Genomic DNA, 27,926 nt, shown 5'->3' on the forward strand with positions numbered 1-27,926 from the left:
CCAGCTGGCAGCGCTTTGTTAAGATGGTTGATTGGATCAAGTCACATGCCTAAAGTCTTTAGCAAATCTGCTGTTGAGCTTTTCTAGTAAACTTTTTATCCAGTTATTATAATTTTCAACTCTAGAATTTGTATTTTCTTCTCTTTAAATAATTTCTATTTCTTATTGATATTCTCTGCTTGGTGAGAACTTATTCTCATATTTCCCAGGAGCTCTTTAGACATGATTTTCTTTTGTTCTTTGAACATATTTATAATAGCTGATTTAGAGTGTTTGATAAGTTCAATGTCCATGCTCCCTCAGGTACAGTTTCTGCAGAGTGATTTCCCCCTGTATATGGTCCCATAATTTCCTGCTTCTTTGTATGTCTCATAATTTTTTGTTGAAAACTGATCATTTGAAATAACATAACACAACACTCTGGAAATAAGATTTCTCCCTCTTCTGCCAGGGTTTGTTGTATTGTCCCACCTGTTTAGTTTCTTGAACTATTCTGATAAATCTGTATTCTTTGTCACCGGTGGCAACTGAAGTCTATGCTTGGTTGACTGAGGGGTCAGGTAATAACTGAACATTATTTCCTGGAGTGCTGGGAACCCATAAGTCATTCTGCCTTTTCTAAGAGGTGAGGGCATGTCTTTAACACTCCACTGGGCAATTTACAATTCTGCCTCAGCTGGGGGGGTTTATTTTTGCGTTTGTTTTTTTCTGCTTATACAGAGCCTGATGGTTAGCCAGAGGTGAGAAAATAGGGCCTTGTCAAGTTTTCTTGGGCATGTGCATAGCCCTACACATCTATGTGACATTTTAGATGATCAGGAATATGTATCAAGGCTCCTTATGAATACCTCATTCCTAGCTTTTCCTTTGAAGTTTTTGGTCAGCTTGTTATATACCCAACTGTCATGACAACCTCAGGCAGCAGGGATGTTGAACAATTGCTGCTGACTGTCTGAGCTAGCTAGTTCCAAGTCAGGCCCAATAAAGACCAGCCCTGTGAATGAGGTTTTCCTGGGAATGGCCAAATGAGGAAAATTCTCCAGGGGTGAGGCGTGGAGAGTGGGGGATCCAAACCAGTCTGTTGCCTCCAGTAGCCGCTAGGCTGCTGGTTTTTATCATTAATATGATTGTGAGGCTGTTGGTTCTCTAGGCTGCAGCAGGTATGAGGAGAGGGGAGTGGGAGTAGAGTAAATTAAATGGTCATAAAGCTTACTATTCTTACTAATATTTAGTCATTTTTCTTAAATTAATGTTCCTTGGATTGTTGCAAGCTTTTGACTAACTTCAGAGTTATGAAAAAGTTGTTTTTTACAATTTTCTGCTATTCTCATCAGCTCTATGGAGGTACCAATTTCTGGATGTCCTTACTTTACCATTCTGATGCCGAGGTTATGTTTGCATTTTATTTTATTTTCAGGGCATGTTTTTAAATGCTTTAAATTTATGAAAAGTTTGTCAAATTATTGGAGTTTCAAGAAGGGGATTTTAAATTTATGCTTACCTCTTTAGTCAGTTCTAAGGCATGACTCTTGTGTTTGTCTACTATAACCCTTAAAATTCTTTCCTGCTCCAAAGCAACTTAGAAGATTCTGGGAATATTTTTCTCCTTTTGACCATTTTATCTTCCAGTGGAATATTAACTTATTTCTCCTTTATCATGGTATTTCTCAACGAGAAAATGTACCGATAGGTAGTACTTCTGGAGTGAAAGATTCCAGCCTGTGTGGACGTCCGGGATCTCTAGCGAGCCCGGCAGTGCCAGAAAAGACATCCCACTCCTTGTCCGCAGGGCTGTGAGAGCTCTGTGCAGCTGTCTCTCTAACCTTTGATGTGTCTCCTAGTCCATGAGGACAGTGAAGAAGAAGATGACTATGGGCTGGTGCCCAGTGTGGAGGAAATCCCTGAGGATGTGGCCTCCTTGACCATGAATAGAGAAAACAGCCTTCGTCGGACACTTAGCCGCAGGTTGGTCATCTCTTCAGCTGGCAGCCCCCATTCCTCCCATATTTCCTCTTGGTCATTCTCTTTTTCTACGTGCATAGTGGACCCCATGAACACTCGCTGCTCTTCCTTTGTTTCCTTGTATGGGGATGAGGGTTGGGGTAGTTTGTTTCCCCAAGGCTACCTGCTTTGAAATGAACTTGGATACGGTCAGAGAGACTGTGCCATCTGCTTGTGAAAAGCCCCTCGGGATGCATCTGCATGCTCAGGAAAGCCCCCCCCACCCTTTTCAATTTCTCAGATCTAGGTCAAATAGCAGGCCTCTGAAGCCCCTGAAAAACTCCTTGAAAACTCGGAATGTGAATGCCCAGAAGGAGGGGGAAGAACTGGTGAAAGGACAAAAATTAACTAAGAAGGAATTCGTACAAACCGGAAAGGTGAACACAGCAGTACAATGTGCCATTAGAGGTTATATAAGGCTCAGAATCCCAACATTTCAAAGTTTCACGACTTGAAAACACATCTCTGGCAGCGCTGTGTCTTATGCTTGCTTTGTAAATCTTTAAATTCATTATTGAAATGTTGGTAGAGACTCTGGCCTTTCTATCAAATCATATTTCCACGAAGAATGATGTTTCCTGCGAATGTCTGCATGGCACACTTCCTGGGTGTTGGATTCTGTGCTGATCTGTGGGGCAAACACCAAAGCTGCTTTGAGATGCAATTCTGGAAGCCAGAGGCCACTAGTCCATCTCAGAGTACGCAATTCAGATGAACAAAACTTAACTTAAAACCAAGGTCTTAAATTTAAGGTCTTAAATCCAAATCAATGAAATAGATTCCAGGGTATACAGTTTAACCCCATTTGTCACACTCCATTTGTCTATCTGCCCCCTTTTAATTGCTTCTAGAAGTTCATTAATAATCTGATGGTCATTTACCTTGCATTGTATTTAAGCACTGATTATTATCCTGGCCCAATGCAGAAATGATAACCACAGACTACCAAAGTCTTCTACTTGTGATCCATTTTTTTTCTGGGGACCACTCTCCTCCTTGTGATTGGTATTTTAGGTAATTCTCCACCAAAAGCCATTATGAATTCTACTAACATTGAGATGCGGACTTTGCAGGTCAAGTTCTCCATCTATCTGAAATACCTGGGAGCAGTAGGATGGTATTCAATCTTCTTCATCACCCTTGCTTATGTAATTAATTTTGTGGCTCTGATTGGATCCAATCTCTGGCTCAGCGCTTGGACCAATGACTCTAAAACCTACAATGCCACCAACTATCCAGCTTCTCAGAGGGACATGAGAGTTGGCGTCTATGGAGCTCTGGGATTAGCACAAGGTATGTCTGATGGGCTCATAAATCAACCTTTCCTTGACATAATACTGTCCTGGTCAACGTGTTTGCCTAGACTCGCAAACAAAGAACTGCACGATTGTGTCTTGGCGCAGGACTTCGTTAGGGATCCCTATGTGGACGCGCTGACTGCACTGTTTCCATTTCTAGGGATATTTGTGGTCACAGCAAATCTCTGGAGCGTCCATGGCTTGCCGACATCAAGACCTGCGTCACATGCAAACTGCTGATCCAGTATCGAGCACGTGAGTTTGCTCTGTGACATGACACCCATAGGCCGGATTGTGAACAGGTTTGCTGGTGTAAGTATCTCGAGGGCTTTGAGATTATGTGTTTTCATGCTGAGGATCTTTCTATTTCTGACAGGGAAAGAATGCTCACATCCCTGTGGGCAACACTGTGTAGTTCTTTTGTCCATCAGCATGCAAACGATTTCTTGAGTACTTTGGGTGAGGTTGCAAGGAATACTTGGGCGCATCATCCAGCCAACCGAACAGTCCTCCACTTGACGGCTTGTGGTGTAGCTCTCGCATCGCGTGCGCCAGTACAGCCAAGGAAATAAACTGATCGCTAATGCCGTATGGTAAAGTCCTAGGTAACGCATGTGTACACTGGTGTCCTGAGTACAAAATGAGTGACAGAGAAAAGAGGAGCGAGCTCAGCCTGTAAATTACAGGGTGGGAACATGATGAAAGGGTGAGACCTAACTGTACATGATGTCTAGCTAGGGAGATGGGTGTGTGTGCCGGTCGGCAGTAGAACTGCAGGGTGAGTGAGACTGCGTGCAGAGGGAAAACACAAGTAACAGCATTATCACTGACTGTGACAATGAATCAAAGGAATAGCAGGGTAACCCTCTGCTTGGTCTCCACCTCCATTCCTGAAACGCCGCCTGCGCTTTCAGACACGCACATTAGATCTGGATTGTGGGAGAGAGGCACCTGTGGTTTTACGGAGGTTCTAAAACATTGTCTCTATCTACTGTAAATCATTCATTCATTTATTCATTTGACGACATTTACTGAGCACCTTCTACAAGCCAAGGACTGTCCTAGTCATTGGAATGCCCAATAAATGTTAAGATTATATAGATGGCTCTCTTCCATGGGCCAGACCAGACTTATTGATTCTTTTTTTTTTTTATATCCTCGCCCAAAGATACACTTATTGATTTTAGAAAGAGTGGAAGGGAGGGAGGGAGGAGGGAGAAAAACATCAGTGTGAGAGGGAAACATTGATAGGTTGTCTCTCATAGGTGCTCCAACCTGAGACCAAACCTGCAACCTAGGTGTGTGCCCTGACTGGGAATCAAACCTGCAGCTTTTCAGTGTATGGGACAACATTCCAACTATCTGAGCTACCTTGCTAGGGCCAAACTCATTGAATCTTAATGCATATGAGATGGAACTTTTAGGAACAGAGGCAAAAACTAGGCAATTCTGAATAGTATTGAATGGTCACCAGCACAGTTTTCAGTCCTTTGCAGAAGAGTGAGTACATATTTTAAAACGTCTGAACAGCTCTGGACCCTTTTTTTGTGTGATCTTGGAGCAGACACAGAAAGGCTAGCTCATAGCCCACTGCCAGGTTTGGGGACACAGTGACTGCTTCAAGAGTGGGCATTTACCACCTTCCTCTGGGACAAAAATGGTGGGCCTGATGTCACTGGAGACAACTTTAATGGGCTCTCTGCTCTTTAAAAGAACCTTAAACGGCACACCATTTTCAACAGGGAGATTTCACACAGGTGCAAAAAATTGCAACCTGTTCCTGACATTGTAATACATAATTAATCTTCTGAAAGAGAGAACACAGAGATCTTACTGTGAGTTACTTAGGCAACAGTTGTATTTGGCTGCTTTTGCAGGAAAAAAAAAGCTGTGATTAATTATATAGTGAGTTTTATGGGGGAAGTGGCTCAGGCCCATAAAGGACAGTTTGATCTAGGGTCCTCTAGAACTAAAGGTTGGGCCCTTAAGAGGAGATGGATGAGGAGGTGGAGGAAAGAAGGAGAATCTGTGCCAGGTTAGAGTCAAAAGGAATGTGCAGTGAACTGAGAGCTGGTGAGATTTCTTTTTTCTGCCAACCCTGGACATATTATTATTCACATCCTGATGTATACTCAGGAGTCATCCACTCTTCAGGACTCTGTTAGGAAACTGCTCTCCCTTGCCCAGTTTGGGACACTTCAGAGATAATATGGACTCAGTTTGATACTTACATATTACTAATCTTTGAATCAACAGATTCTAAGAAATATGGGCAAGGGAAATCCAAAAATATAATCTATGCTTTCTGTATATACTCAACCATCCATCCTTCCATCCACTCATTTGCTCATTTATTCAACATGACGGTGATACCACAAAGGTGATATGGTAGCAAGACCCCTTCATTATCTCTGGTTAGAGCACCAGCCAGAATAGACCCCACCTCCCTATCCCCTTGCAGTTCTATGCTTGACAGAGGAAACAACTTTCCAGGTTCCTCAGTCAAGGTCGGGGGGTGGTGTGTGGCAGGGCTGCTTGCCTGTAGCCACCAAACACATGTTTATTGAATGCCTGTGATACACCAGGCTCTATTCAAGGTACTCAGCGGGACTGGGGCCTGTGTAAAGTTAGAATAATTGAAATGACTTGGCTGGAGGAGGGTTTACCTTGTAAGGCTTTATTAGCTTAGGATGGTTATGAATGGTTTAATAAATTTCACAAATGGGAATTTCACCAAAAAGAGTAAATCTGTTGAAGGGTGACTGCCATATCTGTTTGGAGTGATTTAGAAAAATAAAGACATTACAGAAATGACATTGCTTTTCAGGGTGAGCAGAACAGTCTATGGCAAATGAATATCATGAAGTGATTAAATGAAGGAGTCGCAGAGAACTCAGAATTGAACACATTCCCCGCTGGAATCAGGAAAATCTAGAATGCCATAGGAAGTCATCAGTATACCATCTTTCCTAACTGTGTTCCTAGGATATTTCCACGGTGGACGACACCCTCCCCACGTCCTTGCGCAGCTGGATTTTGTGCTTCCTGGGGATCATCAGCACCCTTGTCATGATCTGCACGGCCACTCCAGTCTTCATCATCATCATCATTCCTCTTGGTGTCATTTACGTGTCTGTCCAGGTAGGCTCGGAAATGGCTGCGTCTCCTTTCCTCTCTGTTTATAAGGCCCAGCTTCCTTCCTGGGAATCTTCTCCTTTGTTTATTGCTCGTCACTCACTCCTCTTCAGCATCTTTGTTATTCACTCATATCAGAAGCTGAGGAGCCCACAGGCCACTATCTGGAGCTGAAGTGGCAGCACCAATTGGTGCGTGGCCCACAGCAAATCTCACCTTAACTGCTGTCCCCCAAGAAGCTTAAGTGGGGCAATCTCATGTTCACATCCAAGACTGCCCTGAGGGGGTCCCTGGACCAAGTTGTGAAGCTCTATAAGACCCCCCACAAGGGTTAGGTCATTGGTTGCTATGGCTGCTTCCTTGGCTGATCCGCTTGCAGTTCCACTTGGAGTTCTCTCCACAGGAACTCCGTCTCTTTTCTCTTCAGGGCAGGTCCAGTTTCACTGGGTCCTTTGGGTGGCTCAGGCTCAGTTCCAGTGTGTTCTTGAGGGAACAGGTAGCTTGAGAACCAAGCTCCACAGAAAAACTGGAGCAAGTGGAAGGGACTCCATGCTCATAATGAAAACCGATGCAGGGAGGGAGCTGTGGAGAGAACTCGTGTCCCGCCAGTTACCTTCAGGACAAACAGGAAAACTATTCTGACCTTGCAAGTCAAGGGCAGGTTGTGAGGGGTCTTCCCCTGGTGTTCGTACTGAGTTCTTCCTCGGGTACATTGTCATCTTGGTAACAGCCTTCTGACTGTTCATAACAAACCAATAAATAAGATGCAGGATATTAGAGAAAACCTTCAGGCATCATGCTTTGAGTTCTGGCTCTCAGATGCTGAGCTCTTTCCTGGTTTCAACAAACCCTCACAGAATCCAGCTGCACCACTAACCCTCTCCACCAGACCTCACCCTTCAGCCCCCGGGGGCTCAGAGAGTCGGCCTACACTCTCTGTCACGCCCAGCTCTGGCTCTCGGACCCTCAGCGGTCCACACACCTCTGGGCCCTCTCTCACCACAGCACCGAGGCACAGTTTGGGCCACCACCTGTCTCCACTCAACTGTTATCCACGCCTCCCTCCAAATGCCCTTCTCTGGCCACTTCCTGACCACCCCACTTTCCACAGCCCTTGGGTCCCATCTGCGTTTACACAGTCATTTTGGAGACCATTTTTTTTCTGTTACAAAAAAACCTGTCATTTGGACAATATGAGCAGATCCTTGGGGAGAGCATGGACTAGGCTGACAAAACTGCTCACGTGGATTGGAAGTTCAGACCACGGAGGCTGCGAGAGAGCCTCCTCACTGCCCTCTTCTTCTGTTCCCCACCAACCTCAGCTCTTCCCACCACCCTCTTCCTCTGAGCCCCTCTCATCACTCTTCCGGCCGGGGGCGAGACTGGAGGCTTCCGTCCTGTTCAGTGTGGGCCATGACCAGCGAGGTGAAGAAGGAAGAGGTACAGCCAACGTGACACAACTGTGTGACTAACCGACTCCCTACTTTTGGGGTCTAGATGTTCTATGTGGCCACTTCCCGCCAGCTGAGACGTCTGGACTCCGTCACCAGGTCCCCACTCTACTCTTTCTTCAGTGAGACTGTGTCGGGCTTGCCTGTCATCCGCGCGTTTCAGCACCAGCAGCGATTCCTGAAACACAATGAGATGTTGATTGACACCAACCAGAAATGTGTCTTTTCCTGGATCATCTCCAACAGGTGAGGCTTCCCTGGGCGTTCACCCAAAAGTGTGCTTTGGGGTGCTGCGCACGTGACATTAGCTATGGGACAACAGACATGGCCAGTGGTAAGAAAGTCACTCTAGCCAAATGCGCCTGCAGTGGAAGGAGAGAGGAGACAGCAGGAGCTGCGGCATCAGAGACCCAGGCCCAGTGTCCGCTCCGCCACTCCCCACGCGAGGGGAGCTGCCTCCGCCCCTCTAGGGAAACCTCGCTCTGTTTGTTCCGACAACGGACAGGGCCCAGGCTTATGGCGCAAGTCAGACAATGTCTGTGAGCACAGTGCGACCCGGGTCCTGCACAGGTGTTGGGGGACCTGGGTATCCTCTGTCTGCTTCCCCAGGAGTACATGTGAGATTCTGCACAGGGAGGACAACCCTCTGTGGGTGGCAAGAGAAGCAGAGGCTGGAGGGAGGGGATGTGGGAGTTGTTAGGGAAAGACAGCGATGACATTGGAAAGCTCACATCCTGGGGAGGGGGAGTTGCTAAGGGGGGTGAGCATTCTTCACTTCTCCAGCATCACTAGACCCTGGCAAGAAGCGGTGGGTGCTTGAAGGAGAAAGGCCTTGTAGAGGAAGTGAAACTCTTGAGCGCCTTCCACATGGTCTGGAGGCGCTAAGGGCAGGCCAGTGGTCTCAGTGTTATCTGGAACATGGAGAGGCCAGGAATGTGACGGTGAAGATATTTGATTTCTTAGGTACTTTTCACAAGGGAAACAGGTATATAAATCAGCCCCATTGGATGCCCATTGTAAACATGGATCATATTTATTTGTACAATGCTCAAATTATTGGTGCAAATTTATTTAAACACACCTTACTTGGGAAGTCAATGTTTGTAAACTATGTCTGTCTATATCCTACTTGCTTCTCTACAGTTGACCTCCCTGTGGTCACGTCACGCCTAACTTCTCCCCACCCCCAGACTCCTCTCTGCCTCTTCAAAACCGTGAGCTCAGACAGGACGCGCTGCACTCCGCCCTGCCGCTCCCACGCAGGTTCTCCCGGGGCGTCCGGCCTGCGGCCCACAGGCCGCGAGTGACTCAGGATGGCCATGCACACGGCCCAATACAACATCGGAAATTTACTTAAAACATTATGATACTTTTTTGTTATTACATGTTGCAATGTATTTAATGCATGGCCCATAACAAGTCCTCTTCTTCCAGGGTGGCCCAGAGACACTGGAAGCTTGGACGCCACAGAGAGTGTGGCACGATTTCCCCATCTAATCAGAAGGAATCACCTGGAACATTTGTTTAAACGCAGGTTCCTGAACCTCACCCTAGGCCCCCTGAGTCAGAATCTCCTGGAGAAGAGTCCAAACTTTTTTTTTTTGCATGATTTTGTATATTTTTAACAATTGCTCCTAACCGGATTGCTCCTAACTGGATAACCAGCAACATTTAGGTTTGCAGGACAACGCCCAACCTACTGAGCCACACCAGCCAGGGCAAGAAAGAAATTTCAAATGAGTCGGTCTAATAATTCCCTGTCCTTTTGCCTTTTTGCTTGATTCTAGTCAAAGGAGGGAAAATATTAGTTTCTTTTCCATAATAGCAGTAACCAGAAGGTCTTTTAAACAAATAACTTCTACTTCGAATCCTTATGATTCGATAACTTTGGGAGACACTGAACCAGCAGGACCCCCTTAGTTCAGACAACTCCACTGGTGTCCTTAAGGTGCAGGGTTTTTCTAAAATCCAACGTGGAAGACTTTAGGAGCACATGGTAGGGTCAGACTGAAGCTCCTGCTGGGAACACATTCTCCCAGCTCAAGCCCCTGGAATGTTCTACGAACACGTCTTCTCTCCGCTGCTGGGTCAGGTGAGGAGGCGGGTCCCTCCCTGTGACACCTCGCTCTGGTTCTGTCGTCCTGCAGGTGGCTTGCCGTGCGTCTGGAGCTGGTTGGGAATTTGATTGTCTTCTTTTCGTCCTTGATGATGGTGATTTATAGAGACACGCTGAGTGGGGACATTGTGGGCTTCGTACTGTCCAATGCGCTCAATGTGAGTCTGAAGGGTGGGACTGCGGTTAAATTACTGTGCTCATTCTTGAACTGCGCCCAGAGTGTGCCCTGAGCCCAGCTCTTGAGTCTTTTCGAGATCCAGAGGCACTGGGGAGCCTGAGGTTCAAACCCCAGCTCCATCTCTTACCAGTTGTGTAACTCGCAGACACGCTCCGTCCTCTTTCTGAATAGGTACCAGCGTCATCTGGACATAAATGTTGTTGCTCTTGGGAGTTAAGGAAGCAATTTTTTAAAATATTTTATTTATTTATTTTCAGAGAAGTGGGAGGGAAGGGAGAAATACTGATCAATGTCTTCTCGCATACCCCCAATGGGGACCCGGCCCACAACTCAGCCATGTGCCCTGACCGGGCACTGAACCAGCAACATTTAGGTTTGCAGGACAACGCCCAACCTACTGAGCCACACCAGCCAGGGCAAGAAAGCAATTTCAAATGAGTCAGTCTAATAATTCCCTGTCCTTTTGCCTTTTTGCTTGATTCTAGTCAAAGGAGGGAAAATATTAGTTTCTTTTCCATAATAGCAGTAACCAGAAGGTCTTTTAAACAAATAACTTCTACATTTATTTTTCTTAGATTACAGAATAATGGAAGATAATTCTGATAAAGAACACAGAGTTCAATAAGACTATACTGCATCCTCAGAGTGACAAGGGGCTAAAGGTTAGACATTATTCCCCAGCACCGAAGACAGTGGCTGGCACTATAGTAAATGTTCAATAAATGATACCCATTTAATGGGTCCTTCAGTCATCTTTCCCGGTGTCTTTCTGCACTAATACTGGGATTTGCATAGCTACAGCACCCTCTAGCTGGTGCTGTCTTCAGTAGACATTAGTGAGGCCCAAGGCGATTGTGGCAACACCCGGAAGGATGCTGTTGTTCGCCAGAGTGCCACACTGTTCCCTGTGCCACTGGTTCTTTGTCCACCCTTTTCCAGCCTTATTAACCTAAGAGAGAGGGGACAAAGAATTAGAGAACTATTAGAGTGAACCAAAACAAAAACATTCAATATCAACAATTTTATGTGTTTTCCACCTACACAAAATGCTCAACTCTTAGTCCCCTTGATCCTGTGCTCTCCCTCTTTCTAACCACCATTCACTCAACAAAAACTGGTCTGAGTCTCTACCTGGAAGAAGCTTCCCGAGGCTCCAGATCATGACCACCCCCTGTTGGTGGTGAGAGGCATCTCTGTAACGGCAGCAAGGCACCGGGAGTTACTGGGTAAAGGAGGACAAGGATCCACCCTGAGGGCTGGGTTCTCAAAAGAGCTGTTGCTAATTGAGAGCAGAGAGAAGAGGCAGCCTTTTGGAAGGTGTTTTCCCACCTGGTGCCTTTCCTTATGTTTTCCCCATTTGTAGAAGGCCACCCTCCACCCCTTCCACAAAGAACTCGAGGCTCACAGGCAGGAGAGCCACGTTCTGGTTCCTCTCCACCACCTGCCAGCCCCTGCAGCCCCAGCTCTAGCCCCAAGACACTCCAGGCCCATATCGTCGTTCATGCGAGCACCACGCAGTCGAGCATTTGGTTGTCCTCCAGCTATTCAATGCCCCCACCTCACGCACTTCCTCCTTCAAGGGGGCAAACATTACACTTACGCTTTCCTTGCTCCCCGGTAGAGGAGAGCTCAGCACGATGCTGAGTGCTGAGCAGGCACCGGATCGATTTTGTGGTTTGACAAGTTGCATTGGTTCCTGAGCCCGAGACGATCTTTAGTCTTCTGGTTTTTCTGTAGATCACACAAACGCTGAACTGGCTGGTGAGGATGACGTCAGAAGTTGAGACCAACATTGTGGCCGTTGAGCGGATAACTGAGTACATAAACCTGGAAAGTGAGGTAAGACGTACCAGAGAGACTAAGGGACCAGGCAAAGACAACGATGGGACTCCTCTGACAGAGCATTCTCACCTTGTCCAGAGGTCACACATGGGGGCTTATAAAGGTTCTCCTAAGAGTTCCCCTTGCTGTAACTCAAATGACCCGATTTCTTTAAACTTAGAATAGGAAATGGTTTGGGGAAAGTCACATCTTCGAATGTACTAAGTTAAATCGTGGCTCCGTCTGGAGGCCTTGTGAGATAGGGTTTTTTCGACTGAATAAGGCAGGAACCTCTGGAAGCTCTAGTCTAGTTCCGTCTATTAAACGTAGATGCCCACAGGCGTCTGATACACTGCTACCCCTCTATTGCTCTGCGACTCGAGTCCCACAGAGACTGTTCAGCGAGTTGACTCCATGTAAAAACATTTCCCGTCTCCTTGCCAGGCACCCTGGGTGACTGATAAGAGGCCTCCGGCAGGCTGGCCCAGCAAAGGGGAGATTCAGTTTAACAACTACCAAGTGCGGTACCGGCCTGAACTGGATCTGGTACTGAAAGGGATCACTTGTGACATCAAGAGCCAGGAGAAGGTAGGTGGGACTGAAGAAAGGCTGGGATGTGGGTCCTTGTGATGGAAGGGCAGCTGGACACAGAGGTGGTGAGCAACCAAGCCCAAGTCTTTGATCTTTCCTGCGTAGTGACAGGATCTGGGCACTTCCCCGGCTGGGAAATGTAATAACACAGCGCCACCACCAGAGGGCAGGATATCCACATGGGGTCCATCGGACTTACTGGGACTGTGAGGCCTTTCTGCTCAGCCCTGCCCTGCCTCCTTGCGCTCATTTCCCTGTAGCTGACCAGGGCTTATTTCCCGAGAGGGCCAGAGAATGTAAAGAGGAAGTCAGGAAGCACCTCGTTTGGGGAAAGAACTGGTGAGAATAGTTCTCCTTCAGGTTTTGCAAAGTCCTGCACCCTCTTTTGGTGTCCTTGCTCTCTGAGGACTTGGGGTCTGATGCAGGACCAGAAACTGTGTCTGAGGAAGGATGCTGAGGTCCAAGTCAGGGTCTGGTTCTCAGCTGATGGTGTTACAGAAAAGACGACTCAAACGGCTTCCGGGTTTGCAAAGTGGAGTTTTATTCACGCATGCAGACCCAGAGGAAACAGATTCCAAATTCTGGGCTCCGAGTTCAGGCTGGGGCTGGCTTATATTCTTGTAACAAAGGCAGAAGGAGGAGGGGGAAGGAGTGCAGCTGCTGAAAGCGGGCATACAGAAGCAGAAAGCGGGAGTTAGTGTATGACCTTGAGATAACTGCTTATGGGAATGGCTGCTGTCTGAGAATGGCTGCTGTTCAGCTATGTCCTGTCACAGTGGTAGGCCTGATCATTCCTTTCTCCTCACTTCTAATCAAGGATTTTAAAAAATCTATAGTTTCCAATAATAATTATAACAACAGTTGCTGATGTGTCCATTTCCAACAGTCACTGGGGTTCTCGGCAAGCCACAGTTTAGGGGCGGGATGGGACAGCCATCTTGTTCCAACATCTGAGCCATTTTTCCCCACCGAACCCCAAAGCAGTTTAACATCTTAGAGATCAAGAGGCTAATCACTGCCTCTTTCCTCCTGTGATTCTGACTGCCCCAGGCTGCATTTTTCTCCACCAACAATTGCATGGTGACCTAACCTGGGGACCTCTTTACAGATTGGTGTGGTGGGCAGGACCGGAGCTGGGAAGTCATCCCTGACAAACTGCCTCTTCAGAATCCTGGAGGCTGCAGGCGGCCAGATCGTCATTGATGGGGTAGATATTGCTTCCATTGGGCTCCATGACCTCCGAGAGAAACTGACCATCATCCCCCAGGTGAGCTCTCGCACTTGCTCTGTCGCACACGGCAGGGGACAGATGCAGGAAACTTGTGCATCTTCTTGATGCAGATTCCATGAGCAGTGTTATTTCTGCAGTCTACCAGGGCGCCTGGGCTACTTCCCTCCCTAAGACACACTGTTTCCGAACTTCCAAAAATAAGGTCTGTCTTGTCTTTTCTTTTCTTTTCTTTTCTTTTCTTTTCTTTTCTTTTCCTCTTCTCTCTCTCTTTTTTTTTTTTGGCAATGTGCTCATGTGACTGCCTGTATCTAGCCAATAGGTGGCAGCAACACAACAGAAGTCAAATAAAGCAGATGATTATTTAGCATTTCTATAGCCCAGCATGGTTTGCGAAACCTTTTGCAATCAGCATTAGCAGTTTCGCCGCTGAAGCTTGAAACCATTAAGCTTTATATTCCTCATTTGATAAGGTTAAAAGGCAGAGTAGGGAATTTGCTGCAGGTTTCTGCCAGCAAGCCAACACTCAGTGCGTGGGCAAGAAAGGCTTCCCTTTCGCTTCCTCTCTGGACCCCACCGAGTAAGGACTGCCCTGGAGGCTTCTGGGTGGCTTGTGGGTCCTCATTAGAACCGCCCCTCCTCTGCTCCCTGCAGCCAAGTCTCTGGGGGCGGGTTTGGTTTGTTGAGGGTTTGTTCAGTTTGATGCGCTCTTTTCTCCAGCCTCTTCAAAGGCGTAATAAATTCTCCTGTGACTGTAGCACCCATGACCCTTCCAACTCCACACCATGCGTTTTCCTGTGGGAGTGCGGGGCTTTCCACCCAGCTTTCCCTCTTGGGCCAGTCCGACTCGCTGTCTCCCAGCCACCCAGCACCGCGAGCCCCTTTTCTGCCATTAGCCCCAACAGCCCCTTCGTCCCTTGACACGCAGGACCCCATCCTGTTCTCTGGAAGCCTGAGGATGAATCTGGACCCTTTCAACAACTACTCAGATGAGGAGATCTGGAAGGCCCTGGAGCTGGCTCACCTCAAACCCTTTGTGGACAGCTTGCCACTCGGTTTGTCCCACGAGCTGACAGAGGCTGGAGACAACCTCAGGTAATGTTTCCGAACCCACCGACCCACTGGCAGTGAGAGGCAGTGAGGGGGACCACTGCGTGGCTCCGTGTGCTGGCGGGAGCCTGGCATGGTCCAGGTGTGACCCCTCATGTGTCAAGGGGACCTGCTGTGGAGATGACATGAGAGGACGGATGAAAATGTGCATGGGAACTGCTGACTGTTGGTGCGTGAGCCCTCATGAGACTTTAAATGGAGTTCCCAGGTCCGCCTTTGTGCAGTTTTTCTCTTAGCTGCTCCCTGCAGTCAGGACAAAACAATCCCGAAGCCTAGTCGGAGCCCAGAAAGTCTGATCTCACCGGTGTGAGGGGCGCACTGGACCTGGGAGTGCCACAGGATCCCAGGGGTCGCTGTGGGCATCCCAGGCGGACAGCACAGGTATACAGGGCATTCGGTGACGGGGATGTGGCATCCACCCAGTCCGCAGGCACCCGAGACACCTGAAACTGGCAGACTCTCTGCTTCCCAGTGCTTTCTGCCTTTCCAAAGGCTTTCTGTGAATGCTGACAATTCACATTTACTTACAGCCTTCATTCACTATGTGCTTAGCTGTCAGTCAGTAAGTTGACCTGGCAATTTCCCTTTGACAACTGGGTGTTTCCCTCCACACGCTGACGTTCAGCCCTCAGCCAGAGCCCACTGCTCTGACGCAGACCTTCCCGCAGCCCCAGGGGCCCTGGGCGTGGCCAGCAGGGCCAGGGCCACTAGCAGGTGAGGCTCATCAACGAAGGGCGGCCCAGTAACTCGACTAGTGGAGCAGCAGCTCTGGCTTCCCCCTCGGACTTGTAGATGGAGATACTTAGGCTCTTGACCAGAATCTGCAGTTTAGTAAGATTCCTCGGTGATTTTCAGGTATATTACAGTTTGAGAAGCACAGCCCAGAACACTGGTTCTTAACTAGGCTGCACACTAGAATCACTTAGGAATCTTTTTTAAAAAAAATCTCAATGCCCAGGCTGCACCCCAGACCAGCTGACTCAGGGGCCCAGGTGACTTCAGTGTGCGGCTTCGGGATAGAAGGCTGCCACGTTTGTTTTCCCCCAGAAATGGGTGTGGGAACCAGCAGGACTTAAGTGGGCCTGTAGCCTACGAAATAGACCATTCAAACATTCAGTCGACAGATACACCTTGAGCATCCACCATATGCAGGCACTGGAGATAGAGCGGGAGAGGACACAGACCCAACCGCTGGCCACCCAGCACCAGCGGCGCAATGGGGAAGACAGGCTTTGTGTGAGGAAATGCCAGGCAGCAAATGCTGCAGACGCAAGGGACCGTGTGTGACCCTCCATCAGGATGTGATGGGGGGCCTTGATACTTCCGGTTTGTAAGAACAAAAAATGGCACCATCCTCCTCTGTGCTGGGAGACACCTCGACGGCATCCCCAGTGCCTTGATCTCAGACCTGGTTTGGTGGTGTTGAAACGTAAATTTCCCAGAGATCCATCAGCTGGGGGAGAGAGAGAGGCAGCAGCTGAGAGCCAAACTGGCGGCTTGGCAGCAGCCTGTGGTGTGAGGCCCAACAGAACCAGCAGCAGTTGGGCATAAGTTCAGGAACTAGTTTTGCAGTCGCCTCTGTTTTTACAGTACAGAGAGAAACTGGCAGCTCATCTTGGGTGACTTCTCATCTGCAGAAATTTTCTCCCAGAGAATTACAGAACTTTTAGTCTAGCCACACTCTGTTTAATATGTTCCCTAATGGCCACAGCAGGCAAGAGCAATCAGCTAATTACGGAATATTTCCTCCACATCATTTCCCAAAGCTTTTCTGTGTAAGTAAGAGGTCCAGCCTTCATTACCAGCTCTTTGCAAATTAAAGTGATTTGCATTTCACAAGCATATTCAAGTTCCACATATATTGCATCTCACACCAAGACATCATGTTCATTAAGATAGCTACATCTCTAATAGAGGCAGAAGGCCTCAAACAAATAATTAGCCTTGAGACTAGAATTACACATTAAAATAACAGATGGATTTGCTAAGGCCACTAAGAAATGCCACTGAGGCACTCTGAGGCAGTGTCGCCCTATCTTAATGGTGTCAGGTCAGACACTGCAGAAATGAACTTGGGGCATCCATCTTGCTTTGGAATTGCTGCTGTGCCAGGATGGCGCCGTAGCCAAGTGCAAAGCGTTATTGCTGCTCCAATGCTTCCCAAACTTGCTACACAGGAAAATCCCCAGGGGTGCTTGTTACAAATACACATTCCTTGGCTCCTTCCTATTCCAACTGAGTACTGGGGGGCCCACAAGTGTGACTTTTTTAAATTAAGTACTTGGGTCTTCTGATTTGCTGGGGAAGTTTGGCAAACATTGCCCGTGGCAACAAGGAACAGCTGGTGGAAGAGGCCGAAGCCTTCTGGAGGGGGGTGGTTGCCGACCTCCCAGCCCAGGTCCTTCCTTGGGCCCTGGGGCTAAGGCGTGGTTTCTTCCTGGGTCTGCAGCATCGGGCAGAGGCAGCTACTGTGCCTGGCCAGGGCTCTGCTGCGGAAATCCAAGATTCTGATCATGGATGAGGCCACGGCTGCGGTGGACCTGGAGACCGATCGCCTCATCCAGATAACCATCCAAAAGGAGTTCTCCCACTGCACGACCATCACCATCGCCCACAGGCTGCACACCATCATGGACAGCGACCAGTGAGTGGGCGGGGCGGGGCAGGGCCGGGTGGGGAGGCTTAACCCTGTGTCCACGGCAGCAGTGTCTGCGGTGAGGTAGGTCACTGGGGATGGGTTAACCGCCGTCATTTTACTAACGAAGAAACGGACAGTGAGCAATTTCAACTCATTTGCCCACAATGATATACATCAAGCTAACGAAAGGCAACAGGGTTAAGGAAACCACCTCGGGGCGGGCGGGGGGCGGGGATGGAAAACTGGGTGTCCCTGTAACCGTAACGGAGCCCGGGGAGGTGGAGGCTCGGGCCGTGAGTGGCAGATGCTGACTGCGGTCCTGCCACCCACGGTCTCAGCTGCTGCCCTGTAACCTGCTTTCTGTTCCTCGGACGGATCACACTGAACACGGGGGTAAGGTCAGCAACCCTACAAACAGGCTGCCCTAAACAACGTGTATCTTTAAAAAAAAAAAAAAAAGCTTACGTAAATGGACTCAGCTGGCAAATATTCTACCACCTGATTCTCTTGCTCAACATTTCATACGGTTTCATCGTGTCGATGCAAACAGCTGTGGTTTATTCACTGTGCTGCGTTGTAGCCTTGTGTGAATGCCTGCACCACGACATAGCACTGGCTGTTACAAATGCTGTGGTCCGAGGTGCTGCTTTCTAAGGCTGGCGTCTCCCTCTCCTGCGTTTCAGGGTGATGGTGCTAGACAACGGGAAGATTGTGGAGTATGGCAGCCCTGAAGAACTGCTGGAAAAATCTGGCCCCTTTTATTTTATGGCCAAAGAAGCTGGCATTGAACGTGGGAACAGCACAGCCTTGTGACAGCAGGCCCCGAGGCTCAGAAAGGTCTAGAAGGATCATTCCTTATTTTTTGAGAACTATATCATACATACAGAAATGTGTGTAAAATGTGAATTATAAAGAAGGATCAGCCTTGTCCCCACTGCCCAGGTGAAGGAAATGGAAGCAGCCGCTCCATCAGGATCCCCGGCCAGCCCACTCTGACCCTCCCTCCTTGCTCCCCCCGGAGACAGCCACTGTGCCGAAAGATAATTATCCCTTTGCTTTCCGTTTTAGTTTTACCACTTTGTATGTATCTTTAAATGATGTGTATCTTTTTTTAAAAAAAACTTATGCAAACAGCCTGGCTCATACTCATGCATTCTTCTACAACTTTCGACTCTGGCTCAATATTACCTTTGAGGTGTATCCGGTCCACGCCCATAGAGGGGTGAGTCCATGTTCACTGCTCTGCAGTACAGCAGCGGGGGAACGCACGCAGTGTGCCCGTTTTAATGTTGGTCAGCAGCAGGGTTATTTTTTTTCTATGATGAACTGTACTGCTATGAGCATTCTGATATGTAATTCCTGAGATGTATGTGCAAGACTTTCTTAGGGTGTAATGCGGGAGTAGGGGTGTGCACATGTTTCCATGAATATATTCGGTAATGCCAAAGCCAAACTGGCAATGCCGACATAAAGCACTTTGTCAGCCTGATGGGTATGAATTGGTACCTCAGTGAGGGTTTCATTTATATTTACCCGGTTCCTGTTGAGGTTTCACAGAGTAGAGTACAAACCACTACATGATCACGGCCTGAGGTTTCAATAGGAGGTTCCTGCTGGTTCTCACTCATGGTGCTTTATGTCCTTGTGTGCCTTGTGAATTCTTGCAAGAAGCTGTTCACTCTCCTTAGCACTCTCTCTGTGGACATTCTCGGAGGCCGAGTGAACCTGAGCTGTCCAAGAAGAATCCCTGCTTCCTGTATGGGTTTCCTCAGATCCCCCCACCTACGGCCACCAGGGATCGAATATGCAAAACTCTCCTCTTTTAAAAATAATTTTTATTGTTGTTCTATTACAGTTGTCTCAATTTTCCCCCTCTGCCCGCCTCCCCTCTCCCACAGTCAGTCCCCACCCTGTTGTCCATGTCCGTGGGTCATTCATACATGTTCTTTGTCTTCTGCTTCCACCCTTCATCCAACGGCCATCCAGAGGAAAGTTAAAACTCCTTAGTACGATATAATGAAGCTCCCAACATCTGATCCAATCTCGTTGCTCCTAACTCCCATAAGCTCCAGCGACAGTAAAGTGCTTTTAGGTTCACACTCACCTTTTGCTTCTAGCCTTTTGCTTCTCTATCCCTTCTGCTTGGAACACCCTGGCTACCTCTAACTCATTCTGACTCAACCAAGAGGTTCCCTTCTCAGACAAGCCTTCCCTGGTCCCCTCTCCTCTTACACCCCAAGCTAGTTTTCAGTGCCATCGTGGATTTCAGTCTTTTGCAGCATCTGAGCCACAGTTCTGTGTCTGGCGACTTCCCAAACTCAGGATTCTTGGTGGGAGGCGAGGGAGCAGCCATGTGACCAGGTCCCATTAATCAGCCGTGCCAGCACCAGACTTTAATTCAGATACCAGTGACACAGAGGGGCAGGGGAATCTGTCCTGGGAGAGGTGATGGCAGTTGTGACAGGCATGGCTCTTGTCCACGGGTAGCTGTGTGGTGGTTCCAGCTGCGAGGCCCAGCGATAGTGCAGTGACTTCATTGGATGTTTCTGTGTGGGTCTCCCTCAGTAAGCTGCAAACCTCTTGAAAATAGGAATAATTTCTTACTCATTTTTTTCTATCTTTCAGTGGCTAGAATATAGCAACTATACACATACTTTTCAAAAAAATCTTTAAAAAACTGAACAGGAAAAGTGAATGCCAAGAATGCAGCAATAGAGTTGAATAAAACAAAGTAACTCCACACTGACACACTGGCACAAACAGGAAAAATAAACGTACCAGTCGGACCTCAGTTTTTTGCAGGCCGGTTCTGTATGCGTGCCTTTCGCATACCCTCTGAGGAAATTCATTTCATTCAGGTAACAGGATGAGAATACATTGAGTCACAAGTGCTAACCGGTCATATCTTTATTTAAAATTAGCAAACAATATTGTGCGAAACATTTAAATCTCTAAACTTTTATAATTTAGATTGTTAGCAAAGACCACATTCAATTATAAGCATGAACTTAGTCTTCTACATAGATTAGACACTAAACAGTTTTTTTAAAGGTTTCACACTGTTTGAAGACACAAGCAAAAGATTATGAAATTGCATAAAAAATTAGAAGCACTCCATTTTCATAGTGTTCCTTTTTTGCTTTATATGCAAGTGATTGGTTATGCTGTAGAATTTGACTGTTTTAACTAGTGTAAAAAGCAATTAGGGGAAAAGTAGAAAAAAGAAAAAAGATCATATATAAGGCACTATTTTCTTTTAGGTAAAATAAGCATAAAAATAAGAATCACGGGAAGAAAAGAAAAACAACTTAAAACTAGTTTGGTCCTTACAGAATTTAAAAGTGGACTAACACACAGCTCCTCTTCAACTCGAACCACGAAGGCCTGGGTCGCCACATCCATACTCTCTCGGAGGGACGCCTTGGCACTTTCGCCACACGGCCCATCGGCTGTTCTGCTCCAGAGCGTCGTCCACTGGGAACCACAGGCTCTGCGGCGCAGCCCTCGGGACGCTCACCTGCCGCTATGCTCATACCTGCGTGTTCTCTCTCTCTGCGGACAGCCACTCCGCTGGTATCCATCCGCGGAGACTGTCCAGTGGTCCACCGGTTGTACCTCTGGACACACGTCTCTCCCCACAGGTGGGGCTAACACCCTTGCCTGCTGGCTTCTTCGTTAATTAGCACCCGTGCCCTGCTACGTCGTGGTCTGGTTTGTTAGTTGCACCATAAAGACAGAAACTAGTCCCATTAATATTTGCCTGATACATTTTCTAGCGAACCAATTACACAGTTTTATTTACAATTATCTGTAAACCAATTACACTTTGGCAAGCTCTTCATTTTCCTTCATCAAAAGGTTTAGTTTTCTGCATAATTGACGTCAGTGTTGATGGCTGACCAGGATACTTTTGTGTTAGCTGGACCTAGGGCAGCAGTAAGGCTCAAGGGCCAAACCTGTCCCACTATTTTTGTAAATAAAGGTTTTTTTGGAACACGGCCATGCTCACTTGTTTCTGCGTTATCTTTGCTGGCTTTTGTGCTACACAGTGGAGCTGCGGGGTGGTGGCGGACTGAGCGGCCCGCAGAGCCTGGACTGTGCACTGTCCAGCCTTGTACAGAGAAGGTTTGCCGACCCCTGCCCCAGCAACGCTGGTATGGCGTGGGTGCCTCGTTTCCACTCCCAGACAGACAGCTGGCCTGAGGAGTGTCGTGACCATCCCTGTGGCAGACAGATAAAATGGTTCCCGAAGATGTCCAGGCCCTAATCCCCAGAATCCACGAGGCTCACCTTCCATGGTGAAAGGGACTTGGGGGCGTGAGTAAGGATATTGTGGTGGGGAGACCATGCAGCCGGGCCCAGTGCAGTCACAAGGACCCTATGAGAGTCAGGAGGGTCAGAATCGGAATGAAGGCGGTGTGATGAGAAGCAGAGAGATTTGAAGATGCTGTTGCTGGCTTTGAAGGTGGAGGAAGAGGCCACGAACCAAGGGGTACAGGCAGCTTCTAGAAGCTGGAAAAGGAAGCGGTCTCACCTGGAGCCTCCAGAAGGAACCAGCCATACTGACGCCTTGACTTTTGCCCAGCGAAACAGATTTTGAACTTCTGACTTCCAGAACTGTGAGACTGTAAATTTGTGTTCTTGTAGGCCACACATTTGTGGTAATTTGTTACAGCAGCAAGAGGAAACACAATACCATAAGTCTGAATCGCTGATAAAATTGCTGATATTCTACTGGTCAGTATGACAATGACTGACCTTCACTAAATCCCCCTGCAGTTTGAATTTGTAGAGGCCCACACCGTCTTTTAAGCCCAGCTAAAAGTGGCTTTCAACTCTCCTGTCACTATTCTCTCAAGTTGCAAAGGCCTTAGTCAGCTTGGTCCTGTTTCAGTCTTTTTGGTGATCTCATCTGAGAGGCTGTAGGAAGGTCCCTGGTTCAAGTGCATCATGGTGACTCCTAGGACTGGAGGAGGCTGTGACAGACAGGGGTCTGTCACTGTTAGCTTCCCTGAGCCTGGACCTGAGGAGTGGCTGCCGGGAGAAAGGCTTGGAGCCAGACTCCCCTGGCGTCCCGGGCTGGCCGGGCGTGCTGGTGCACAGGCAGCTCCGCCACACGGTCCTGCAGAGTCAGCTGCTGGGCCCACACGTGCCTCTGCCCACAGCCAGTGACTTTTTCTCGCATGACTGTTACCGAACCCAACCAGCAGGTGGGGCCTACCGCTTGCCGCCTACCAGGCAAATCTCCAAAGATGGAGTTCGGTGGAAAAGAACCTTTTGTTTAATGGCAAGTTTCTGCCTAAAATATCTGGGTAACAAAAGTAAGGGGAAAGGAAAAGTCAGAGTATGACATCAAAACCAGCTGTTTAAATATGTCATCACAATTGCTACGTAGGTTCAGGAACTGGAAATAACACAAGAAAAACCTGTTCACAGTGCTGTTACCACCAAGGTCTTTGGAAATAACAGTTTTATTTTTTTGCCTCAAAGCCCGTTCCCTCTAAGACACACAAAGAAAAATCACACCGTCACCCTCTGCCAGCTCAGTTCAAGGTTGAGCCAGGAACCTCTTCTCCCACCCAAAGGCATCATAGACGTCGGTGGCTCAGCTGGTCTCCAGTCGCTGTCCAGCGTCAGACATCATTCGGAGCCTGTGCCCCCAGGCTTCTGCTCCCAGGCCCACACTGGCCACCGCTGGCAGGCTTGCTGGGGACCATTGATATGCCCTCCACTAGGGGAGGGGAAAGAACCAACAGACGTTTTGCTTTCTGGGGTGCTCCATTTCAAAGTCCTTTCCCAGAATCCCGTGTGTGCCGAAAGTCAGTGGGAGCACCCAGCCTTCCAACCAGTCAAGGCGTGTCGGCCACGTTCATCTTTGCCCTTCTTCTGGCCACCGTGTTGAGCAAGGGGCGGTCTCCAGCCACACCTGCACAGCCCAACCCCCTCCCCCACTTCCTGGGGGGTGCCCCCCCATTCCACAAACACACCGCTGCTGCCCTTCGGCATCCTCGCTCCCTCCCACCACCTCCCCACCACAGCCCTTCATGCCTCTGGGGAAGCACGAAGTCCTCTCCTTCCTCCCAGAGGGTCACCTCCAAGTAGTGGTAAGAAATGGAGAGCCCTCAGTAGCTTGCTAAGTCTGCCATTTGTTGTGGAAAACTCCCTTCTCGATGTATGCAAAACACTAATACCGATCTTCACACACAATCGCAAGAAACTCCCATGGGCCCCGATCAGAGATGACTCCCCTGCGTTGCGGCTCTGAGTGGCTGCCACCCTGGCCACGGTAGAAACAGGAAAAACACCGACACAACATGCTAGCAGATGGGAGAATTTAAAACTGTGAGCAGTGTTCGGTGACTAGAGGATTTGGAATGCTGTATATAAACCCCAAGGTTTCTTGGCCTAAGGTTCTGCAAATGGAACAGAATTCCGAGCACGATGGTGTTCTTCCGGGGCCTGTTTATGTTCCCGACCCTGAAGTGAAACCCACTAAACAGACTCAGCTTTGCAACTAATTGAAACAGGGTGACACAGCATTCAGCTCTTATTAAAACCGTGTACTTCTAGAGCTCACAGTGCACGAAAACTCGCAGACCTCATCTTATTTTGATTGTCACAATAATCTCAAGGGGCCAGAAGTCAACATTTGCAGATGACAATAGATTTCTCCCACCCCCCGACCCCATCCTCCTGGACTGGGATGAAAACACAACTGAAGAGCTACTGCCAGTCAGAAAGGGCGGAATGCATGAGAGGAAGCAAGCAAGCCAGCCAGATTAGGACATTTGCTTCAGTCACATTTCCTTCCGTTGTGTCTGAAACATCTGGCACCCTTTCCCTCCTTGGTTTTCGTAATTCTCACCTTTTGATAGTAGAAGTGGTGGTGGCCAGAGGGAGTGGGGAGCAGGGTCTGGGAGGAGGGGGGCAAAGCAGGGGAAAATGGGGACATCTGCAATAGTGTCAACAATACAAATAAAGAAAAAAAATTACAGCATATTTTAAGAGTTCTGGGAAGTCCCACAGAAATCTATTTAGCTTTCCCTCAATTCTGCAACAAGAAATGCTCTTATTGAGCAAATACATCTGTGAACTCAAAACAAAATTACGTAGATGGATGCTTCTCAAACTTTAATGACACAGAGACCACCCAGGGACCTGGCTCCACAGGTGGGGCCTGCATCCCAGCAAGCCCCCAGGGCACGTACCCAGCTGAAGACCACACTTGAAAGACTTCCGGTGTTTTGAAACAAAACTCACCTTTTCGTACACTTGCTCTCATCTCAATGACGCCGTCTTGCCAGTTAGTCCATCACGTCTTCAGTTTCGTATTCTTTACAGGATGCTGCTTTTTTCCATTCTTAAGCCATCTTCTGCCCACATCTGTCACCCTTCCCCCAACAGTTCATTTTCTTGCCTTTGCTCTTCTTCCCTCCAAATCACCCTGTTGCCATTTAGCTTTCCTACAACGGGCAAGCCGCTGAAGAACCACAGGAGTCTATTACGAGACTCATTAAATCTGTCCCCTTGACCTGGACCTCACAGCTGCCTGATTTATTGCCGAGTGTATGTCGGGCGATATGCCGGCGGTCTCCGCACACCGACCAGTTCCCTCTTCCCATGCCACGAGCTGGGCAGGACTGCCATCTCCACTTGGGCTGAGGAAACTGAAGCATGGGTCAGGCAGGTTGCCAAGGTCACAAAGCTCTTAAGTGAAGTAAGTCAGATAGTCTGGCTCCAGAATAAGTCATAAAGACTCAGATTGAGAGCCAGAGGCCCAAGTTTAAATTCAGGGTCCATCAGAAACCTGATGTGAACAAGTCGCTGGACCCCAGTTTCCTCATCCACAAAACAAGAGTTGACCTGTAAGTTTCTTTCCCACGGAGTCTACATGGTCAACCATGATTTCTGTCCCTTAGCAATACATGCTATTGCTTGAGTCACCCACCCGTGGTCCTCAGTGCTACCTTTGCTGTCCTCCTGCTACATCTCACCCCCAAACCCCCCATCTTGCCCCAGCTACGGCCAAATGGCCTTGCTAACCTCTAGGGCATTCATTTCCAGAACTGCAATATCAGGAAAATACTAACTCTTAGGAATGCCAGCTTAGAGAATTCAGCCCTTCTGTTCTGCCTGGAATTTATAACATTAAATGCCTTAAAATGAAGAGGCAATCACCTGCAGTGGACATCTCTTGAGTATACAGTAATGCCACTGATATTATATTTGACAAATGGTGTTTGATTCGAATTTCTTCAGCTATCCTCTCCCATCTCCTGGAATTTGGGCATCACTTAATTGTCAGGAAAGTACCCTCAGAAATCCAAGAGGAAGGTTCAGGCAAAATGTGGAGGCAAATCAAGAAAACACACTCATGGCCCTTAGAAATGCTTTTATTTATAAAATAACTACTTCAGTAGAAACATCTCTAACTATAAACACTATTCACAAGAGGCTCACATCGCTGCCTTCTGACCGACCCGTGGATGCGTGGGGGCTCATGGTCCACAGGTGTCTCCTGGTCATCAGGATGTTCCAGCCAAAGGCGCACTTGGAGGAACAGGGGCTGTAAGGCTCTTCTTAACTCCCTTTAAGAAATTACGAATTGTTTCATAGTGTCCCGTTCCAGCGTAGGCTTCATATGCGGGGCAGCCCTTAAGTGAGAGCACTGCTCAAAGAAAACTTGCAGGGGCGAGTCTCTGTCTGAAAATTAGCCAGCGTGTTCCTGAGGCCGGAGAGAGGTGCTATCAGGCACTTTAGAATCTTTTTGGCTTAGACTCTGTGCTCTCTGAAGTATGGAGGTTAGAGGTAAGACAGAAAATGCTTATTTCTCTAGGATAAGCTACTTTCCGGGCTGCTTATCTGAATTTAAATAAGACACATGTGTTCATTTTCTGCACCTGTGCATAGTAGTGTGCTTGGACGAAGGACACAGGTTTCCAGTCTCCCACCAGGCTGGACTGCTTTCGGCTCACTGTAGAGCGAGCACTGCAGTGGCCTGGCTGGAGCCAGATCCCGTCCTAAGAAAATCCGTCAGTTGCTGGGCTGCAGAAGAGAGCGCAGGAGAGACTGTCACACACAGACTGTGTGAAGTACAGGCGACTGTCAGAAAGGCGCAGATGTCTGCACCTAAAAGCACCACCTAAAAGAAGTGAGAGCCTTTCAGATAAAAGTTGAAGGAAAATAAAGACGCTCGATGCTTTTCCAAAGGGCAAGGCAAGCAGTTGAATGCTGCATACCCAATCTGGAAATGCACTGAAATAAGAAAGTTTTCACATGGTAGTGTTTGAAGGACTTTCAGAAATCGGGCAGGCACATATGTGTGCATGTGTGCAAGGCACTGAAGTTCTGAAACACCAGAACCGGTACAATCTCAGCAAACCCCTTGCCATAGGCAGAGGCGCAGCCTAAAAAGGGCTTCCAGAGAGTTCTTTTCATCCACGTTGGTTTCAGTCAGGTGGTCGTGGAGCACGAGGCCACCCCAAACTCAGTATGGTACAACCAACACCAACGCCTCCTAATGTCGCTGCATAGCTCCCAGCATACGTAGGACACCGGTCTTCTGATTGGAAATTTCTCATTTCCATGGGCCGACCCCAGGACTTGCCGCTCTTCTTGTGGTCACAGAATTATTTTCAAGCCCCAGGGTTCATTGCAAATTCTAGCAATTCTAGTAAGCATCAAGGTTGAGAACCCAATCGAGGAGAACGAGATGCATCTTGCGCCCCCCTGTGGCATGGGTAAGCAATGCAGACAGGGCCAGTGTCTCCGGAGCAGATGCCCTCTCAGTGGACCATGAGAGCCTCTCAGCAGAAGGAAGCGAGGGCAGTGACGATGAGTGGGAAGCAGAACAGGCTCAGGTGTACTCCGTCTTGCGAATATAATTGGATGGAACATAGCCCTTCTTCCCATTAACTTCGGCTAACCACCATTCTGTATTTCCTGTAACATCTTTAAAGTCCAGGATCTTGAGTCTCTGATTGGCCAACACACTCAGCTCATTTGGGTTCCGTGCTTTGAAGGTATAGACAGCAAAATAGACCTGCGTGAGGGAGAAAAAACGAGTCAGGCAATGGGAGGCTGCTGGGAGTGACGCTGTCCCACAGCGCGTGCTGCAGTGAGGCGGACAGCCTATGGCCGCACCATCCAGTACGGCGGCCCCTGGACACACGTGGCTACTGAGCACTTGGAACATAGCCAGTAAGCCAGAGGAACTTAACTTTTAAGTTTTATTTAATTTTAACTAACGTAAATTTAAATTATATTGTTGTTAGCTACATATAGCTCATGGTTACCACAATGGCCAGGACAAAGTCAGAGAAAACCAAAATGCACATCGGAGTTGCCTCAAACAGAGCA

General features: G+C 48.2%; 2 protein-coding genes across 3 annotated transcripts in view; one reads left to right on the forward strand and one right to left on the reverse strand.

Moving 5' to 3' along the window:
• ABCC2 (ATP binding cassette subfamily C member 2) overlaps positions 1 to 18,700 on the forward strand; it is a 62,121-nt gene extending 43,421 nt beyond the window's left edge. The window contains 13 exon segments of the mRNA XM_045854551.1: positions 1,842 to 1,965; positions 2,243 to 2,378; positions 3,075 to 3,294; positions 3,460 to 3,611; positions 6,285 to 6,440; positions 7,932 to 8,131; positions 10,033 to 10,159; positions 11,917 to 12,018; positions 12,445 to 12,588; positions 13,700 to 13,858; positions 14,748 to 14,914; positions 17,379 to 17,573; positions 18,251 to 18,700. Of these exon segments, the coding sequence (XP_045710507.1) occupies positions 1,842 to 1,965; positions 2,243 to 2,378; positions 3,075 to 3,294; positions 3,460 to 3,611; positions 6,285 to 6,440; positions 7,932 to 8,131; positions 10,033 to 10,159; positions 11,917 to 12,018; positions 12,445 to 12,588; positions 13,700 to 13,858; positions 14,748 to 14,914; positions 17,379 to 17,573; positions 18,251 to 18,380 (2,012 nt within the window). The 3' untranslated portion in view covers positions 18,381 to 18,700.
• A 7,244-nt stretch (positions 18,701 to 25,944) lies between these two features.
• LOC123828773 (dynamin binding protein) overlaps positions 25,945 to 27,926 on the reverse strand; it is a 98,440-nt gene continuing 96,458 nt past the window's right edge. For both annotated transcript variants that reach the window (XM_045854071.1, XM_045854072.1), the window contains one exon: positions 25,945 to 27,609. In XM_045854071.1, coding sequence (XP_045710027.1) covers positions 27,424 to 27,609 — 186 coding nt within the window. In that variant the 3' untranslated portion in view covers positions 25,945 to 27,423. The remainder of the gene's footprint in view (positions 27,610 to 27,926) is intronic.

Source organism: Phyllostomus hastatus, unplaced genomic scaffold (assembly GCF_019186645.2).
Source record: "Phyllostomus hastatus isolate PE091 unplaced genomic scaffold, TTU_PhHast_1.1 phas_scaffold_1066, whole genome shotgun sequence".
Lineage (NCBI taxonomy): Eukaryota > Metazoa > Chordata > Mammalia > Chiroptera > Phyllostomidae > Phyllostomus > Phyllostomus hastatus.